At 41.0% G+C, this 21,379-nt stretch overlaps 1 protein-coding gene across 10 annotated transcripts; it reads left to right on the top strand.

Moving 5' to 3' along the window:
- The first annotated feature begins 1,284 nt into the window (after positions 1–1,284).
- Positions 1,285–21,302, top strand: LOC122718374 (neither inactivation nor afterpotential protein C). Of its 10 annotated transcripts, none has more exons than XR_006347366.1 (25): positions 1,285–1,360; positions 6,404–6,641; positions 6,789–6,970; positions 8,687–8,791; positions 11,408–11,796; positions 11,902–11,992; positions 12,082–12,177; positions 12,254–12,439; positions 12,627–12,815; positions 13,154–13,353; positions 13,502–13,842; positions 13,938–14,148; positions 14,212–14,353; positions 14,452–14,913; positions 15,126–15,415; positions 15,581–15,843; positions 16,015–16,089; positions 16,237–16,418; positions 16,513–16,709; positions 17,081–17,181; positions 17,700–17,914; positions 18,045–18,247; positions 18,366–18,456; positions 18,573–19,084; positions 19,214–21,302. XR_006347366.1 is itself a non-coding variant. In XM_043943350.1 (25 exons), exons 3-25 carry the CDS (start codon positions 6,428–6,430, stop codon positions 18,900–18,902), a joined length of 4,755 nt encoding a protein of 1,584 aa, XP_043799285.1. In that variant the 5' UTR covers positions 1,342–1,360; positions 5,849–5,898; positions 6,404–6,427; the 3' UTR covers positions 18,903–21,302. The 10 variants fall into 10 exon arrangements, 7 of the variants coding, with proteins under 7 accessions (XP_043799284.1, XP_043799286.1, XP_043799290.1 ...); XM_043943350.1 differs by adding an exon at positions 5,849–5,898 and having other exon boundaries at positions 1,342–1,360; positions 18,573–21,302; XM_043943349.1 differs by having other exon boundaries at positions 18,573–21,302.
- The last annotated feature ends 77 nt before the right edge of the window (positions 21,303–21,379 follow it).

Below are 21,379 nucleotides of genomic sequence, written 5' to 3'. Positions count from 1 at the left end.
ATCACGAATCACGAAAAATTGGAAGGGATGGATAACAGGCGACAATTATCTTTCTCGATCATCAGGTATCGAGCATCGCGAGCATCGACTCGTTCGAATCAATTGATTCCAAACCCTTGGAATTCACCGATCGCAAATTAGGTTTTCGAGTCTGTACTAGGATTCCGATTAGATTAGCATCGAAATCGGACGAGGACTTTCGTAATCGTATTTTACATGGTTCGATGCAACGTCGATAGCCGATAATCCAAAGCGTCATCGTTACGATTATTTTAAACAATGATCCCTTGATCGATCGGTCGAGATCAATTCCACCGAGGGACGGTGATGGATACGATTCGGCTATCGTGGAAAGAAAGGAAAAAAAATCTCGTGTGCGATCGAGATTAACGTTCTCTCGCCATTGGCGAAACGATAAAGCACACTGGGCCCAACAAGAAGCCTGTCTTCGCGTCGTGTCGTATCGTGTCGTGTCGCGTCGCGTCGCGTCGCGTTGCGTCGCGTATTCGCATTAACGGCGGCTCTCTTTGACAACTGGAATCAGGACGACCCTGAAGAAGCCGCGATAAAGCGCATTAATTTATCGCGCGACCCTCGGGAGATCTTTTTCAAGGCGCATCGATCCAACCAACTAGATTAGAAACGGGAAAACGGCGCGTACGCTTTTTACCCCGTGGATACCTGTATCTCTCGACGACAATTATTCTCATGCGTCTGCCTCTTTCGTAATTCGCGACACGTTTAAGATCTAAGACCGGCCACGAGACAATTACGATTACGCGAATCGTAATGAACGTCGATCCTCGACCGATTCTTTTTTTTCTTCTTTCCCCCTCCCCCTTCTCTTTTTCACTCTCTCCCCTTCTTTGTACATGATCGAAACACGGACGAGAGAATGAACGATGCTCGCCGACACTCGCGAAATGGAGAACGAGATTTTCGAAGGTTCTCGTCGTCGACGCGCACGAACAACGAGATGAAAGTTAGTCGAAAAATTCTTACTCTTCTCGGGAAAGACAAGAGAGAAAAATTACAAATATTCGAAAGGAATGAGAGGCGGAAAGAGAGAGAGAGAGAGAGAGAGAGAGAGAGAGAGAGAGAGAGAGAGAGTCGAGATTGGACGACGATCTCGGGAACGAAATCAATGAGCTAACAGGCTTGCGAGTTAGCAGTTAGTTAATTAAGTCGGCGTTATTGGATCATGGAAGCCAAGCACCCCTCCCCAGCAATACCCCTTCGACGCAATCGTGACTGCCGCCCTGTACGAGCGTCGTAGAGCTCGGCTCTTACTCCGGCACACGAGCATTGCGAGGGTGGACGCCGCAGGGCCTGCACAACCTGCCAGACGTTTTAATTAGAGGTGAGTTTTCATCGCGAGCCACGATAAGAGCACCCCTCTGTTACTTGTCCCTTACGAGTAAGTGTTTTGCACCTTGCGTGAAAACCCTTCGTTTCGTCCGCCGCTAGACCATATACAGGCTAAGTCCCTCTCTAGCCCGTCGTCGACTCTTGGAAAACCAATGACGGAAGAATCACCGACGAGTCGTCGCGAGAGGATCATTCGCGCGTATAACTTGTGAACAGGATGGACACGATGGATCGATTACTAGTCGTTCGACGATATAACACGATTTTCGACCGGTTCGAATAATCAATCGTCGAGATATATAATTGTTTTTAATCGCGTCTCGCGTCTCTTTCGTATACGATTTTTCTTCTTTCCTTTTTTTCCAAAGATTCCGCGTGTAAGGGATAGTTCTTGTCACCTCCTGAAAGTGATCAACTTCTCCTTAATTCTTGGGAGCTTGGAAAATTCTTCGAGAATATTCGATGGAATGATTTTAATCGGCCTATGATTCTTTTTTTTTTTCTTTTCTTTTTCTTTCTTTCTTTTTTTTCCAATCGAGGAGTCGACTTAATCCCAATTTGGAAAACGATCGACGAACGAACAAGTGAGATTCCACGATATTTATCCCGAGAGGAGGCGCATTAGCGCGAACGATCCCCCCGGGATGCCACAAGATCGCGAGGCTCGCTCCCGAGACACCATTATCGTTTTCGGATCGCGAATAATGCCGCAATTAACAAGTTTCGCTCGACGCTCGGAATAAAGAGGGAGACAACGAGGAGTCGGACAACGAAAGATGAGAAGAATCGAAGAAGGAGGAAAGAATCGAAGGTGTGCGAGATGCAAGAGGAGGAGGAGGAAAAGAGAAACAGAGAGAAAGAGAGAAAAAAGAGGTGGAAAAAGGGTAGAGGCGTATACTGCGAGGCGCTTTACGTTCCATGGTGCGTCTCTCAAGGTGGCGGAACATGTGTTTCTGAATGTTTTGCCAGGGAAAAAGAGAGAAATCCGTAAGAAATGCAGAGGGAACGGAGAGTCGGAGGACAGAAGGAGGAAGCGCGCGCAATCGTGAACTCTCGGAGAAGAGCGTTTCTCGTCTCGCAGCGGTGCGACGACACTTGCCGCGAAGGTAAATCCAGCCAGGTGTCGTCTCGGACCAACTTGTTGGGTCGAGCAAGAATGACAAAGACGGACACGCGATAGTTGAACACCGGTGTATCGGTAATTCCAACGAGGAAGAGGAGATGAGAAGTAGATGAGAGGGGGAGAGACAAGAGATACACGGTGGTAAGACAAGACGGAGAGGAGGAAAGAGAGGAGGCGCGATCGCAAGAGCCGCGAGAGAGGAATATGTTGCGGAAAGTTAAATGTTGCATGAGGTTCGAGGAAGAAGAACGGAGACGAGATTCCCGGTATCGATTAACCCCCTGACGGAAATAACGATCTTTGGAGGATCGGTCGATCGCGAGAACAGCGACACCTCCGCCTCGGAATCTCAAAGAGGCAGACGCGTTATCTGCCGAAAGGATCGATCTTGGAGAGTGTCTGTAAAAGGTAGAGCGGAAGGAGAGAAAGAGACGTGGAGGGCAAGAACGGGGGCCTCGTGCCCGTCGAGGAAAACACGGCGCGTCTCGTCCGCCACCGAGACGAGATCCGTCTACTCTGAACGATCGATCGATCCCTCTCTCGATATCGCGACGCGGACCGATACACCAGTTTTTCCACGAGGAACGAGGCGGCGTGAGACGGCGAACGATAGCGAGGATCGATCGCCGAATCGAGAAGGATTGACGATTTGACTAGTTTTTCCAAGATTAGGAAAAGGCGGGGACGCGTCGCGTTTAAAGGTATCGAGAGTGCGGAGATGGGCCGGAGGAACAGAAAAGCGAGAGAACGAGCCACTTGTCACCGGTTTACCGTACTTTCCGGCGAAAGGAGTGTCGAACCCTTTTCAACCGGTCCGAACCGGTCGGCTGCCGATCGTTTTCGGCTTCTGCGCGTTCTCTTTTTCTTCCTCCTCCTCCTCCTCCTCCTCTTCTTCGTCCACTACCGGCGTTGCTCCCTTCTTCCCAGGGATTCGCGGTGCTAACATTCCGCCGCTATAGCAGGGGACCTTCCTCCAAACGACCGAACGAATATCAACTTTCCCACACAGGAGAACTCTGTTTTCGTGGGGGAGTAACGGGGGAAAGCTCGAACCGAACGTTTCTTCTTCGTTTTCGTTTCATCGCTACTCTTATCACTCCGGTCCGGGATCGAAGGGGTATGGACGTGGACGCGCGCGCGCGCGCGACTCGACGACGAAAATACGTGGAGAAGCGGAGGGCGAGGCGGAGAGGGGTTGGGCGATGATCGAAAAAGGCCGATTTTCGATTTGACCGAACGGTCACGTCCGTGGTTGAAACTTTCCCACAACGAGCGTTTCGTCGTCCCCACCCTCGTTCCCTTTTAAAGAGCTCGGGAGGCCTGCACAGGTTCGCGATCGGCCACGGCCTCGGTCGAAGAAAGGAGAGAGGACGTGAGCCGCGCGTATCGCGGGGACGAGGATGGAGATATACGAAGAAACGATGGGCCGAGTGGCACGGAAAGCTTTTTCTGAAATCACGGGACCCGTCCTTACCTCGCCACCTTTCTTCTCGTTCGTCTTCTCGCGACGCGCAGTCGGGCATCAATAATTTAACGCCCTGTCGTACCGATAAACCTGCACCGCTGCTCGCCGTCCAGCAACGGGGAAAAGGAACGAGCACGAGGGGAGAAGGAGAGGGAGAAAGAGAGAGAGAGATAGAGAGAACGAGGTTGAGAAAACTGGCGAGGAAGCCGAGGAATAGCGTACGTATCGTATCGCGTACGAGGAGAAGGATCGGAACGATCTCGTGTGGACATCGTGGATCAACCCGAGTTTCTTACGTCTGTTCGTTCACATATAGTCAGTGACGCGTCGTCTTCTCGCTCCACTCTCGCCTCCTCCTCCTCCTCCTCCTCCCTCTCCTCCCTTTTTCTCTTCCTCTTTCTCTTCTCCCTTGCCCTTTCCCTTTCCCTCTTCCTCTTCGATTACAAGCGGCAAGAAGCGGCAAGAAGCAGCATTACACGAGACACGCCGCGCCGACAAATCGACGGATTATGCCGGACGAGCGCCGACCCACCGGGAATAAATGAATTGGTTAACGACGCGAATCCTCTCGTTACTCGCCCTCCCGTCCCACACCTCTCTCTCTCTCTCTCTCTGTTTCCTCTCCTATCCAATCCCCATCACCCTCCTCTTTTCCTTTTTTTCCCTCCGTCTTTCCATTTCCATCAAGCACGGGAACAACGCGGGAGATTTTTACCGGTTCGCGATGGATGGATCCTCCGCCGAATCTCTCTTGCGCCTCTCTTTGGCAAAGAGAAAGCTCTACCGGTGTTCGCCTCGAATCGCGAACGAGATGCTCGAGTTGAACTCGTTCACCGTTTCGAGAGGCAAAATGTCGCTAAACGGCGACTTATTTACCTTGGCAACACCGCTAATGATTTCGACGAGGGGATTACGATTAATGATCCAATAACGTAGATACTCCCGACGGCAGTATTTCGTGTCAACGAAGCTTATCAACTGTCCCGCAAGATAATGGGCGCACGGAGGTAAAGAGAAAATAGAGGAATGGAGTAAAAAGGAAAAAGAAGAAAAGAGGAAAAGAAAAAAAAAAAAAGTGAAACCGCATCGATCGATCGAGTCTTTGGCAAAGCAACTAAGCGAGCCAACCACGGACTCGCGTAGCCCATTAAATACTCTTACGCAATCCGTAAAATCCGATAAATGGGATGTGTATTATCCATTGCCGTTCCCGCAGCCCTACAAGTACCGGACAAGGATGCGAATGGTGAAACAGTTAGACCGTTCGCGTTTCCACGAATTAATTCACGTCGTTTCTCAACCGTCTTTTTGGATCTTTGTCCAAGATTTTTCCACCTCGTCGCTCTCATCGTCGTGGCTCGCAATCGTGTAACGAAGAAAATTCATTTTTCCTACGGACGACGAACGAAAATCACGGAAAACCCGCAAGTTCTACCAACCTACACACATCTGCTTACGTTGTACGTTGTTGTGTAGTATCGCGATTAACGAATCGGTACAACTGTAGCGACAACTGTTGTACTCGTGTCGTATTCGTGTCGTATTCGTGTTGTAAGATATTCCGAGCTCGAGAGAGAGAGAGAAAGAAAGAAAGAAAGAAAAAAGAAGAAGAAAAGTTACGCGAGATAATTTCCGACTCCGAATCGAACCGAATGATATGTTTTCGAATTCCTGACGCAACTTTAGTTTTTCCTCCCTTTAGTGGAACGTTTCAGGAAGCGAGCTACTAATTAGCGATTACCACTCGTTCACGCGGCACTCGAGAAAGAATATAATTAGCACTCACCTTTGTGCCGATGCGCCGTGAAACCCTCGACCGGCCGAACCTGGCCTCTCGTAAAAAATCTGTAGAGCGTTCTCTTCGAAGAGTCATTCTCTCGTCGTTCGAACAGATGGAAAGGGGCACCACCAACGGGTCCCGCTTTCCCGTGAGTGTGAAGAGGTACGCGACGACGAACCACTTCCTCCACCGCTGCATCGACGAGCACTCCCCAACTACTGAAAACGAGAACAAAATTAATGAACTTTTTGTCGTGCATGTTTCCATGCATCGGGGAATGCATCGGGGGCAGAGGTTTTCGCTTCGCGCGAATCTCGATCGGGAATCGTTTAAATTTTATTTTTTTNAAATTTTTTTTTTTTTCTCTCTCCCCCCTTTCTTTTCTCTCTTTTCTCTTCTTTCCTTGCTTTCTTCCTTTTTTTTCGTTTCTTTTTTTTTTTCAACTCTCTGCAATAAAAAACCTTTCCATTCTTCTCGATACGTTTCGATCGCGCAATCGTTCGTTCCGCTGTTGCTGCTGCTACTGCAAAAAAAAAAAAAAAAAAAAAAAAGAAAGAGAGAAAAAAAAGACAGAACTCTTTTTTCCCCCTCCCCCCTCTCTCGTTTTCATCTTGTTTAATCGAGTATTTGGAGAACGAGCGATTCTCTTTTTCGCCCGATGTTTCAGTTGTAGTGGAGAAACGAGGCGAAAATGAGCGATTACGGATACACCGATTACGGCAACAGGGGTATGAGAGAACAACGGAGACGAAGGGAGAACTGGGAAGAGGATTTTAACGATGGAGGAAGATCCGCCGTGCAACGATTGGACAGCATACAGGATCCTGGAAAACGTTACCTTCTCAGAGATTGCATAGGATCCGGTGTATGCGGCGACGTTTACGAGGCGATCGATCGACAAGCCGGTAGTATAGTTGTTGCAATCTGTTCCATCTATTTTCTCTTCTAAATTTGTAATTTGTGTCTAAGAAGGAGACGTATCTTTTTTTTTTTTATTTCTTCTTCCTTTCGTGCATCCGTCGTCGTTCACGCCGTGCCTCGTTTTCTTACAGAAAACAAAAGAGTGGCGGTGAAGGTGCAAAAGCTCACTCCCGAATCGGAATCCATGATCCTCGAGGAGTACAGAATTCTTCGAGATTACACGTCTCATCCGAATCTGCCGGATTTCTATGGTATATATCGCAGAAGATCCGGAAAGAAGACCGAATACGATCAAATATGGTTCGTGATGGAGGTAAGAAACGAGAAATCGAACGAACTTATCTTAACCCGAACCCGTATCTCTCCGTTATCGCGTTCGACGTAGACGTTATTCGGCTCTAAACCGTTTTATATCGCGTTCGAGCATCGATCTCGAGATACCATTATACCTGTAAAGCGCCACTCCTTTAACATCGTAATTCTTCGGAGAAAAAGAAAGAGAGGGGAGGGGTGGGAGGGGAAAGAAGGAAAAAAGAAAAGAAAAGAAAGAGAGAATAGAGCGGAGACCGCGAACAGACACGGCACGAGGGTGGGTGTGGGGAGATGGAGGGGAATAAAAAGAGAAAAAAACGGAAGACAACGGCGATGGAAGAGTTGGTGTACGTACTACCCATGCCAGGACCCGGAGGCAATTTCAAGCATTTGAGACGGTCGAATACACGGATAATTTACGACACGCGCGGCCATTAAACAATCATTAAACTCGTTCGTGTACGCAGGTGAGCCCTGGCACGTCGCGGCCCTAATTTACGGGTGGACCTCCTCGGTGCGCCCGAAATATTATTACTTATCTCGAGCAAACCGTCGATATTCGATTTAACGCATACTACGCGCGTTCACGTACGATCTTTCATGCCCCCTAAATACCAACCGCGACGTCCCATTTCTTTTCTTTTTCGTTCGAACCGTGATGCCGAATATCCGATTATTGTTAACCGTTATATTTATACCGAATATTTCTCGAGACGAAATTCGACGATAGAATAGAATACAGTGTACGCTCGATAGTCTCGAGGAAATAAACGGAAACGTGCGTGTACGATGAGTAATTGTAGGAGAGATACGAGACAACGAGAGAGAAAATAACGACGAACGAATTTGCGAGTCGATCTCTCTATTCCGGTGAAATGCTTCCGGAAAAAGGTAAATTCGACAGGGCGAGTTCAGAATTGATAGAAGACGACGAGGCGAGGAACTCTTTTTTGGAAAAGAGAAACGACGATGTAGTTAAGATTTATCATCGAGCACAGTTTTACAATTATACATATATATATATATACATTAATCGTCTTATACGCAGACGAAATTTTCGTTACGAGGTTTCGATGCTTTCAATCGAAAGAACGGCATCGCGTGTTTGCCTCGCTTCGTTTGAAGCTCGTATCGTATTACGACTAAATACTCATCTCCATCTGGATTCGTCGAGAGCACGAAACCGCAGGCGAATATACCGAAATAAAATTTATTATTAGATTAAGATGTAAACGCGTGTTTAGAAGCGTTTATAAGCATTTTCTGCTTCGATCCGCGCCAGGGTTGCATTAGAGGTAGAGAGAAGTTGAAACCGTTAATATCGAGTATCGAGATCGCGAGCAATTACGTAAAATCGCTCGGAAAATTAAACTTCTCGTCTCGAATAGTCGATTTAAATTGCTTCCGCAATTTCGCGGGTGAAGTAAGCTATCAACGCGAAAGCGACGCAAGTACGATGCGGCGACGCAAATCGAAGATTGCTTTCTTAAACCGCGATTACGAGATATATTTATAAGAGTAAACACAATATAAAATGATTTTGCTATATCACGTTTCGACTTTTACAATACGTGCTTGTACAATATACGTCGAACCGTGTGTTCGAATAGTTTCGATTAAATTGATTTCATGTATTTGTTTCTTTATTATCTTGCAATGTTCGTTTTCTAAAATTTTATCTATAATAATACGTCTTCGTTTTATTTACAATTGGTAGCTTTGCGACGGTGGAACCGTGATGGATCTCGTGCAAGGCCTTCTAACCATGAACAAGAAAATGCGCGAAGAACACATAAGCTTCATCCTCAAAGAAGTGATACAGGTAAATAAAGCTAATTGAGCGCATTTAAAATGGAGCTCTAAAAAAGGTTCGTAATGATGCAATTTCTTGATATTATAACCCCGATTTCGCCGTATTTCCTAAACGGCCGTTGCCGTTCATCGTTTAAGTTTGCAATAAACGTTATTTATGCGTGGCTATAAAAGCGATGACATTAGGTAGCTGATAATGGTCGAAGACAATTACAAATCAAATTATATCCAATCCTATCGTTACACATACGAGGCATAAGCGTCGCAAACGAACGAAATATCAAGTTCTTCCAAAAATTCCTTCCGCTCTTCTTACTTACTATAAACTTTCGATCAAAAAATCGTTATTCCATTATTCGATGATTTTATGATGATTCGATTTATAATCGTGAAAAATTAATCCAATCAACTTGTATATATAATTTTTTTCTAAACATCATACTAACGATAATAATAAATTCTGTCTAAAAAAGAATCTAGAAAGAAACTTAGCTTAACTCTTACTTTTCTTAAAAAGAAAAAAAAAAAAAAAACACACGTGTTACATGAAAGAGCAGCGGAGAAGAGTTGACGTAGCAAATAAGAGAGAAGAATTATTGAAACGACCTAGTATTCGTTAAAATCGTCGTGACCCGTGTGTAAGAAAAATGAAAGTGGAAGAAAGAGAAGGTAGGAGTAAAAACGACGTCGGGAGGCGGACAAAGGGAAACGAGCTGGTTCGTTTCATGACACGATTCGAACGTGGCGTCGACGAAAGGAGCTGGTCTCGCGCGACGGGGTAACTCCGCGGTTCACCGGCGTTCACCGAGTATTCGCGTTTACGTGCGAGCAACGAAATCCAGAGAAGAGAGAGAGAGAGAGATAGAGAGAGAGAGAGAGCAGGACGACGCAAAGGATCGCGAAAGACGCGCGTCAATGGGCCGCATTCTACGGCGTATAAATTACAAATAAGACAGGCGAGATAGCTCGCTAATTAACCTGCTCGCAAATGAAAGGCTGTGCCCGCTCTTTCTCTCCCTCTCTCCCCCCTCTCTCTCTCTTTCTCTCTCCCTTCCACGATGCATCCAGCGGAGATCAAGAGCGCCAAGACTTCCGTCCCATTCTTCTCCTCTCGGCCCGTGTGCACTAGCTATTCGCGTTTCTCCGTGTTCCTCGCGTTACAGTCAAGGACAGATCTCCGCTGGTATGTAGAAAAACGTATTATATGGGACTGTTGGCGTGCGCTCGCGGCCAGTGGATGTAAAGAACGAGAGGAATAATCGCGAGAGTCGCGACACACGGGCGAGTTGCGAACCGAGTTTCCCGGCTGGAGGAGGTCTGTAATTTTAGCGGGGAAAAGGGATTCGCTCGGTCACAATGGGATAATGTTCCCCGCAATTCCGCCCCCCTCCGGAATATAATTTAGCTTAATATCGTAGGAGACGTGGTTTCGTAGCGGCTACCATTCGTACTCGTGTCCTTTTGCTAGCGTGGCGGCCGGGTCCGCGGAACGAGCGCGGAAACGAAATAAACGCGAGGAAACGATTAGAAAAAAATACTGGACACCGGAGAGCGAACGGGTGTCATTTACGCGTCAAACGCTGCAACCTGATCGGCGCCGAGGGTAAAACGCGCGTTTCCGTTTCGAATCGGCGCGCCGTGCGCTCGTTTCCTCTCCGCTCGGTTATACCCGATACGCGGTCGCGGTTCGCGGCTCGGTTTCTCTGCAAAAACATCGGGACCGCGTAAAATCGATGGGTTCTGCCAATTATCTCCGCCGTGAGAACTTCGTGAACCTGATACCTCGAACCTCGACGAATTCACTTCGCTGGATAACCACTTCCTATCTTGGATCAATATCATTTTCCGTGCCAACGTTCAACCTATCCATCGTGTCCGAAACGAACTCGTATTCTTACATTCTCAATCGAAAGGAACAAATAGATAGATAGACATCGTCCATCGAAACCGTCCGGTGTAAATAAAACTATACGGATTACAACGATATCAGGCGCGTAATCCTAGCTCGTTTTCATCTTGTCACGAGAGAGAAAGAGAGAAAGAGAGAGAAATCGTTTTATTTATCCACACTTTTGCATTATTTCGATTTCCGATTTCGAACGATTCGATCTAATTGTAGCGGACTAGTTGTAGTCGCATTTTCATGTGGTACAACAACGATGCTTGGAGAATAATTTTTTTCTTGTATGCCATCCACACACGCGAGATTTCCTGCGTTCCTCGTTCTTCTCCTCCTTTCTTTGTCTCTCTTTGCTCGTCTTACCATCCTTTCTCGTAAAGTGCACGCAACCCCCTTCTTCTTCTCCTCGGACGTCGCCTTCTTGTTCGCGTTGGTACGTGTTCCATGGACCCAGTAGCGATTCGTCCACGGTCGCTCGTGCGGTAAATCAGGCCACGTTGACGTTTAATGCCGGCAAATTACACGCGAAATAAATGCTCGCGAAGAACGAGGTACCGGTGTCTACCCTCTCGACGAAATCGCGTTTCACAAGAACGAAAGGAGAAATCGAACGAAAAGATATTCGATCGAGAGGCGAGGATTCGATCTTTTTCGTCTAATCTTTTGCGTTCTTACGATTGGGTTCCCTTCCCGACCCGTCTCACAGAATTTTATTATCCTTCTCAGGCGATGATTTATCTGAACGAGAACAACGTGATGCACCGTGACATACGTGGCAGTAATATATTACTGACCAAAGAGGGAGAGATAAAGTTGGTCGATTTTGGCCTGTCGAGAACGTGCCAATCTGAAATAGGAAAGAGATACACTTGCGTAGGATCGCCGAGTTGGATGGCGCCGGAAGTCGCCATGAGTAAAGGGAATAACACCGAGGGATATGGAAACAGGGCCGATGTCTGGGCAATAGGAATCACGGCGATCGAGTTGGCCGATGGAAAACCACCGTTTCAAGATATGCATCCTACCAGAGCGCTCTTCCAAATAATACGAAATCCTCCTCCGACTTTGAACAGACCGTCCAATTGGTCCCAAAATTTCAACGATTTCATTGCCGAGTACGTTTCTCGATACAATTTTCGTTATACGAGTGAATTCGATCGAATTTATATTTCACGCGAATATACATATATTCCATACGTATTATCGATCTTGTCTTTCAGATGTCTCGAGAAGAATCCTGAAAATAGACCGTTCATGGGGGAAATAATCGAACATCCTTTCTTAACAGATTTATCCGATAACGATTTTCTGGTAATTTAAGTAAAAAAAAGATTTTTACGACGATTAAACGGAGAAAAAGAGTGAGATAAAAATAACTGTAATAACAATAATATTTCCAGTTAACGAAAGAGATCAAGATATTAATGATGGACGCGTGTGAGAAAGGTAAACAGGAAAGAAAATTGGAAATATTAGTTCGAAAGGGTTTCCTGAAGGTAAAACGTGTTTTAAGTAAACGTAATAACGTTGTTCTTGCTTTCACCTTATCTTTATTTTCTCTCGCCGATTCAGACTCATCAAACCGATCCTTTGGAGCCTATGTTCATGGAAGATCTGGCCGCGCTCGAAACTCTCACGGAAGACGCGATCCTGGACGAATTGCACGAAAGATTGCGGCAAGGCTATTACCACAGTTTCATTGGAGATATACTTTTAATTTTAAATCCGAACGAGCAACAAGACATTTATGGATCCGATGTAAAAATTATTTATCGAATAAATCTTTATTAATCATCAGGGTTAAATGGACCATACTAACTAATACTAATATAACTAATAACTAATACGATTAATATTAATGACGAATAACTTTGAATATCTTTGATCCCGTTTATTTTGCATGAAATTAATATTAAATTCAATTCTCTTTCGTGATTGATTGCAGTTTCACACAAAATATCAATTCAAATCGCGGTCGGATAACGCGCCTCATATATATTCCGTGGCAGATAGCGCTTATCAAGACGTGATGCACAACAATGAGGCTCAACACATTCTATTCGCAGGCGAGAGTAATTCGGGAAAGACGACTAATATGATGCATCTGATTCAACATCTGATGTATTTAGGGAAAGTAAGTTGATCGATCGTCGATCGATTCGCATTCTTAAAGGAATATTAATATTAACGAGTATTATTCTAAAAGTTTTCGTTATTTTCAAGCAATTCGGTTTTTTAATTTAAGGGAGAAAAAATCGATTTTTTTAAATCATTATCTTAGAAATCATTTCGAATATTTTGCAAATAAAAAAAAATCGCATCGAAAAGAAAAAAGATAGAATAACGATAGAATTTTGATATTAGAACGTTATGGGCATAAAATTTGATCAGTGATAAAATATATCATCGAAACACGATCGCTATTTTGAAAAAAATAATCATCAGTATCAATTTTTGCTCGTTTGATTTCAGAGTTTGCAAGATATTGGAGGGAGATTTATACGTGCGATTAAAATAATTCAAGCTTTCAGCAATGCCGCCACACCTTTAAATCCTAATTCGACCAGATGCGTGCTTCAAGTGCAAACCACGTACGGATCGTCCGGGAAAGCCTCGGGCGGCATATTTTGGTTGTATCAGTTGGAAAAATGGCGCATTTCTATACGCGACAGGTTAAGATCGGCCTCTGTTATTTGACCAGAACTAATAATTTACTCGTATATCAGATTTCGAGATTGCGTTCCGACCTTAACGATAGATCTAATCGTACGATTTATCGATTGGACACGCGGTGATCATGATCGTATATCTTCTCGGCAGGAATCAATCGAATTTTCACGTGTTGTATTACTTTTACGACGGTATGGACGCCATAAATAAGTTGAAACAATATCATCTACCGCCGGGAAGAAGGATGAGATATCTGAGAATAAGCGAGAAGGGGACTGAAAGAAAGCGATCGTTCAAAGTTCGAAATGATCCGCGAGGAAATGTGGTCAAGTTCGAGGAGTTTAAAGAGAGTTTAAAGATCTTGGAGATGGAGGAGCATTGCGAAATGATCTGGAAAGTATTGGCAGCCATTTTGATCCTAGGAGAAATTCGTTTCATCGAAGATAATAATGGAGAGGCTGATATGGACAATAATGACGCGGCTAACAAAGGTAAAGAATTTTTGATATTTTGATATTTCGATATTCTATATTATTCCATATTCTAAACCTATGTTTAATATTAACGATTATTTTTCTTATTCCAGTCGCTGAGCTGCTTAATTTAGACGAGAAGAAATTTAGTTGGGCGTTGCTTAATTATTGCATGATCGTGAATGGAAACGCAGTACGTAGGAAGCACACTTACGAAGAAGCGAAAGAAGCAAGGGATGTATTAGCTAATACGATATATCAACGATTGGTCGATTGGATCGTGAACACTATCAACGTCAAATTTACGTTGACACGTTCCTTATTGTAAGTAATCGCGTGCAAATTAATTAACGAGATGGAATTACCTAAAACAATTGTGTCTTTTAGCGGTGATAAATACGCGATTAACATGATGGATCTCTTCGGATTCGAATGTTTTGCGACAAATCGACTCGAACAATTGGTGGTGAACACCATGAACGAACAGATGCAGTGTTATTACAACCAAAGGGTGTTCGCTTGGGAAATGGTAAGATGATCTTTTTTCTTTTTTTCTTTGATAAAATAAATTTTATCGTGGATAAGATTTTTTTTTTTTTTTCCTTTTATTAAAACGTTGATCCACAGCAAGAACAAGAAGAAGAGGCTATACCTATGCAGCGTTTACAGTTTTACGATAACAAGAATGCGATAGACAATCTGATGGGGAAAGATAGAGGTTTATTCAGCATAATCGATGAAGCGTCGAAAAACATGCTCGATTATACACACGTGATAAGCAAAATTCAAAATCGGGCAGGCAATGTTTACGTAAAAGTGGTGAGTTCCCATGAATTTACCGTCGCTCATTACACAGGGAAATTGATCTACGACGCTAGCGATATTGCCGAGAAGAATCGTGACTTTCTCCCTCCGGAGATGATCGAAACTTTGAGGCAATCGGCCATCGGAACCGTGAAAGAAATGTTCACGAACAAACTGACCAAGTCTGGCAATTTGACCATAATCAATGAACATTCGAATCTTGAGGAAAAGAAGACGAACAAAAGCAAATGGAGCACGGTTATGCAGGAAACATCGAAACTAAGGGTAAGATCGCTTGATAGTAATAATTTCAATTTTTGCCATTTCATAAAAAAAAAAAATAAATAAATAAATAAAGTAAAAAGTAGAACGAAAACGAGATTAGAGGAATAAAAAAAAAATGAAAGCGATAAATACGACGATCTTCTGAGGAAAATGGAAAAAAAAAAATTGAAGTTTAGAAAAATGTGATTCGACGATTGTTATTTTATAAACAGAGATTTAACACCACGTCCCGAGGCCAATTCTCCCAGATACGGAAAATGAGAACTTGCGCGGCTACCTTTAAATCCACCAGCCTTGAAATCCTTAAGAACCTTTCGATAGGAGGCGGAAGCGGTGGTATTCATTTCATCAGATGCATAAGATCAGATCTCGAAGGGACGCCTCGTGGATTTTATCGAGAGGTCGTTAGACAACAGATCAGAGCGTTGGCGGTTCTTGACACTGCCAAAGCCAGACAACATGGTTATCCCCATAGAATAACTTTTCCAGAATTTCTTCGAAGGTGAACTAAACTTTTATATCCATCCACGAATATAAAAATATATTTTCGATCGATTCTTTCTTTCTATTCCGATTTTTTTTCTTTTCTTTTTTTTTCTTTTTTTTTTGACTAAACTAAATTAACTAAACTAAATTGAACTAAACTGAAAAAACCTTTCACGATTAGATATCAATTCTTGGCGTTCGATTTCGATGAAACCGTAGAAATAACTAAGGACAATTGTCGATTGCTATTGATCAGATTAAAATTGGAAGGTTGGATAATTGGAAAGACTAAAGTATTTTTGAAATATTACAACGAGGAATATCTTTCGCGCTTGTACGAGACACAAGTGAAAAAAATAATAAAGGTTCAATGCATGATGAGAGCCTTCTTAGCGCGCAAAAACATGGCGTCGAAGATCACGTCCAATGTAAAAAAAGAAATTGGTAGGTAAATTGATAAGCAAGAGAAGCGCAATATTAGATGCGAGCCGATTCATCGTTTTTCCATATCTTTTGTTTTTGTTTCTTTCTTTTTTTTTTTTTCTTCTTTTTTTGAAAGGCTCGTACTTTTTTTTTTTTTTTTTACGACAAGAAATTTAACGGGTATTGTTTCAGTGAAGAAAGCGTCTATAAAGGAAAAGAAGACGATGGAGCTAACGGAAGAAGAGGCAGCTGTAGTTGTTCAGAAAGGTAGGACAAATATAAATAAGATGTTTGATTGAATGAGGGAAAAAAAATTTTTTGACGAGCCTAATAGTCGTTTTCATCTCATATTTTTAATTCACGTTCCATTATCCATTCTTATAATGATTAATTATAATGTTATATGAAAAATAGTGTACAGGGGACATTTAGTAAGAGCGGAGATGAAGCCTCTTTTGACGAAGGAGAAGATGAGTATGCAAATGATAGATATGATGAAGTTTTACAGCAGCAAATGGAGATCGAAGAGCATATTTCAAGTTCTTCTACGGTACCGTGCAGCCCGATATCAAGACCTCGTGCAATTTTCGCAACAAGTAAACAAGATCTTTCTTATTTTTTTTCTTCTCAAGTTATATAATAAATAATAGATTTTTAGATTAAAATTTCATTTAAAATTATTTTAAACAGGTGCATCTGTTCAATCAAGCGATAATAGTATCTCTTGTGACGACGAATAAAGAAATATCCATAGATAAAGTAAATACTAATATTTCGCCATCCACGTACTTGGGCCAAATGAGATTACCCGAAGTACACAAGTTACCTTTCAACTTTAATTCCGAGTTACCTTTTACTTATTCAAATAAAGGAATGAAAAATGTTGGGTGAGTCGATTTTATGTTATTCTCCTCCTCCAATTTTTCCCTTTCCACTTTTTAGAAAATTGTTCAGATAAAATTAGTGTCAATTCCTTTCATTAGAATTTCATTTATCATTAATCGTGTTCGTGTGTAGTTTTTATATAGATTTCTGTGTTTTCATCGGGTGATTCAAATTCAAAATCAAACAATACGAATAATATAAAAGTTTTGTTTCACAACACAAAATGCCTTTCGCGTTGTCCTTTTTTTTTTTTTTGTAAATGTGCTGTTTTGTCATTATTTTTCGTCTTTCATTGTATGCCGTCTCTATCGCAACATAAGAGCCGCTTAAAAACTCTTTGAAGTTTTGTGGACTGAAAATCACGTTCTCGCAGATACGCGTCGTCATTGGCATCTGACGAAGAGCACGAAGCTTGGGACGCGCCATTACAAAGACATACAGTGCCTTGGGCCACCAGGAACAGTCGTACCAAAGGTGCCTATCACTATTTTGTTTCGCCCAATCGAACTGATAACATCGATAACTCGTCATCTTTATCCACTCGAGAACGGAATTTTTTCTCACATCTTTTTCGTACATTTCAATTATCATTCTACTTCTTTTTTTTTTCTTTTTTTTTTAACCTTGTGTTAAGTTCATCGCACACTGCGCACACAGAGTGCATATCGTTCTTGATTCATAATTCCCTCTGTCGTTAAAATGCAGATAATACTTTCGTATCATTCTGTGTATGCAGTTTGTCTAACTCTTTTCATCAATTTCTCTTTCAGTCAATTAATATTAATTTTATCGATGTGTTCGACAATCGATGTAATCGACAAGAAATTTTAAATCCTTCGTTGATCGGGATCAATTGTCGCGTTTTATGATAATAATGATAATAAATAATACGATACAAAAATAAATAAAAGAATATAAAAAAAACCGCGATTGCCTGAGCTCTTTTTCGGAGAGAATTTACTCTCCATCCAAAATTGCTCTGCATTTTTCAGACGTTGAAGTTCAAACGACGAACTCGCCACATCGTGTACATTCGAACATCGAGGGACAAGATCTGATCGACACTCCGTTTTCCAGAGATCCGAATGTTTCGATCCGATGTCCACCCGATGCGTTGTCCCAAAACAGAATGGATGACTCAGGATATCATTACGCTTCAAGAAGCATTACTCCCGTGCCACCCGCTAACGCTCATAATCCTCGCTCAGTAAATTTCAGTAACCATAAATTAAATTTACTTTTTTTTTTCTTTTAATTTTATTCTCTTTTATTATTTATACTCGTAATAATATTTACATTCGTTCATTCTCCATTCTGACCATCTCTCTTTTTTTCAGAATTACGATAGTATCGGATCGATACGCTCTAGAAAACACGCACCGCCTCCACCTGTACCGTTCAATCAACCACAGCCACCCCTCATACGTAGCACTGACAATTATAGCTCGAATATTCGAAGTAAAAGCAACGTAGATACCGCTACCTATAATTGGGAATACGAAAATAAAACTAGCAAGAGTAACAACGGCAATCCTAATCGGTTCGATCACGCTATTAGTAAAACTAATAACCTTTGATATTTAAGACAATCTCTGATATAAAATTAATACCTATACTTCTTTCTCTTCATTTTTGTTCTTTCCATCTTTCTATTTCAGTATCAATCCGATTCAAGAATTGCAAATGATAGGTCGTAGAGATAACTATAACTATAACGAGGACACCGATGAACCGCCGTTCAACTTTCAGGTAAGATTATTATAAAAATTACAAAAGTGATTGCTTGGCAGAGCATATATTGAAAAAAAGAAAAAAAAAAAAAAAAAGGAAAAAAACTATAACCTGCTCGATGTTGATTCGAACAGGCAATGTTGAGAAAAACGTCTTATCGAGCATCGTTGAAGCGTCCCTCCGTCTTCGAGAGTCATTCTCATTCACCGTCACCACTGCCAAGTACGGGATATCGTGGAAATCGGGAGAGCGAATCGAACATCGTATATAAAAGCGGAGGTAGTCGTAGAGATTCTCTCGAGTGGAGTCCCAACGAAATGGTCCAAATGTCTGAGAAATACGCGAAAGAGGCTGTCTGGGGTGAGGATCGATCGGGCATCGGAGGTGGTAACGCGCCCTCGGAAAGTGTGACCGCGGAGATCGCACCGGGAATCGTTATCGAGGGTTACGTGGCCGAGTTGTAAAAATTCGAGTCGACGAAACGACGAAAACCTTCCTATGTATCGAAACCGCCACCACAAAAAACTGGACCAATTGGAATTGCTAATATCGCGAGAAAAAGAAAAAAAAAAAAAAAAAAAAAAAAAAAAAATTTGAGAAGCCCGCAAGATACTTGTAGCTGTGTCCGATGGAAACAAATGTACGAGTACGTATGATTTGAAAAGATTGATACCCAATTCACCAATGTTGCTGACTCAGAGGGAAATTTTTTTATCCACAAATATGTACATACGTATATTTTTTTAATGCTTTTCTTTGTTTCTCTTTTACGTAGAGACAAGATGTATCGTTTGTAATAACGTTTCGTCGTGTAAGCTTCTTTTATAAATTTTCATTCTCGCCTCGGGCGAGACGATGACGTCGGAATTTTTGTCCAATGTACAATGATTTTCATCGAGCGATTCGTTCCTCAGCGTGCCCGTTTGTCTTCTTCAACAGTTAGCGATATTCCTTGTTCATTGTACAATTGTTGACAGTTATTTTTATATTGGCCATATACAGCATACAGATATTCTTGTTAAATTATACACAGATATTTGCATTGTTACACCACAAAAAATAATAATAATAACAATAACAATAATAATTATAATAATGGTAATGATAATGATAATGATGATGATAATAATAATGATGATAATATTAACAAGAAACTGCTTAAAATATTAAGTCAATGCACTTAAGAAGGATTAATTCACAGAAGAATTAAATATTTAAAAACACTTATTTCGAATCCTCGTTAAAAAGATAGCGCAAACGTGCTATCTTTAATTTCTCAATGACTGATGTAATATTTTCCGTTTGTGATGAATAATATCAAAACATTAAAAATTTAAAATATGCGGTTTATTGGGAATAAATCATGATATATTAGATTTTGAAAATATCAAAGAAAAACTGTTCGCTACCGAAATGATAGCACACTTTGTTAATATGTTTAGAAATTGCTTAGTATTCCATCATAAATCCATCAATAAATAAAGATTGCAGTATGTATAATATTATTTAAAATTTATAACATATATAGAACGTGTAAAAAATTAAACGACTCTGAAAAAAAAAACAGATTTTAAAATTAAAATAGTTATCAGTATCAAAAATATCAATAATAATAAAAACAAGTCAATAAAATATATATTTTCTTAAAAAATGTTTTAAATTATGGCAAAAAGAAAAATATGATCGATCAGCCATTATCTTTATCCAATCATGATAAGCGAACAATTTTTTCGTATAGCTTTCAATTCGTTGTTGACAAGCACGAAGCAAATAATGGAAAAATGCGGTATTAAAATTTGTTTTAAATATTCGTCGAAATATTCTATAATCATGCAAAAATATTAAGAGACTAAAAGTAAAAAAGAAATCTACGTTAACGACGAAGCACAAAACAGAACGTATAACGTCTTATTATATTTTGTAAAAAAAAAAGTGCATTTGAAGAAAAAATGGAAAAGAATAGAATTCTAAGATTTTAAAAAAAATTTAATAGTTCTGGATTTCGATGTTATTTTCATATCGTAAAGAAAATGAAAAGAGATTGCATTATTTACAATGTGACGACAAATAGAAGGAAGCAATGTAATGATATCGGTTATTTCGATGAGACAAATATCAAATTTAATTAATGGAAGAATGAATGAGTGTCCAATACAAATCAGAACCCATTTCTTCAAACCTAATTATATTTTTTAACGAGATAATGTGGTTATACGTACATCAAGATTGATCCAATTTTAATGAAAATAATATATCCGTTTTACGATAGCTTGTACGTTTTTCTGATCTTAATTATTATTGAAAATTGCTGATTATTTGTTCGTAGTTTATACAAGAATAGTAAACAGTATACGAATTAAAAAACATTATTGTTTATGAATATGGGATATTTTTAAATTTACATTTGTAATTTATATACAAAATCTTTATCAATCAAATCGTATGATAAAAATGACAGAATAGAGGACAAGAAGGAATAGATACATTATTAAATAAGTTTATATTGTTGTGCTATCATTTTGTACTTAAAATAAAACGATCTCTTTTGTTATACGCTAAGCTATATGATATTTCCAACCAATTGTATATTTCGAACTCTTAATATTTTGATATTATTCGTGAAAATATTACACGCGTCATTGAGAGATTAAAAATAATACATGTGGCCTATCTTTTTGGTGAGGAAATGTATTTAAAAGTTTATATTTAAATTTCTTTTATTGTATTTCATGATGTTCATTTATTAAAAGAATCGAATTATTATAAAAAAAAATGCACTTTGCACAATAACGATTCTATTTGCATAGCACGAAACTCCCATCACTTTTACAAAGTATATAATATTTATAAAAATATCGACTGATGCACTATCATATAAGTACATTTTAAGCAATAAAAAATTTGAAAAAGAGATCTTTTTAATTTTTGATGTAACACAAAT

This window comes from Apis laboriosa, unplaced genomic scaffold, assembly GCF_014066325.1.
Source record: "Apis laboriosa isolate Shangri-la unplaced genomic scaffold, ASM1406632v1 scaffold62_cov152, whole genome shotgun sequence".
Taxonomy (NCBI): domain Eukaryota; kingdom Metazoa; phylum Arthropoda; class Insecta; order Hymenoptera; family Apidae; genus Apis; species Apis laboriosa.
The sequence above is the reverse complement of the archived record's forward strand: the minus strand, read 5'-3'. Positions and strand labels throughout refer to the sequence as shown.

Coding starts and splice junctions, on each gene's coding strand:
- LOC122718374 (XM_043943349.1), top strand. CDS start 6,428: ATGAGCGATTACGGATACACCGATTACGGCAACAGGGGTATGAGAGAA. Junction 16,710..17,080: donor AAAGGAATGAAAAATGTTGG/GTGAGTCGATTT, acceptor ACGTTCTCGCAG/ATACGCGTCGTCATTGGCAT. Junction 17,182..17,699: donor CAGGAACAGTCGTACCAAAG/GTGCCTATCACT, acceptor TGCATTTTTCAG/ACGTTGAAGTTCAAACGACG.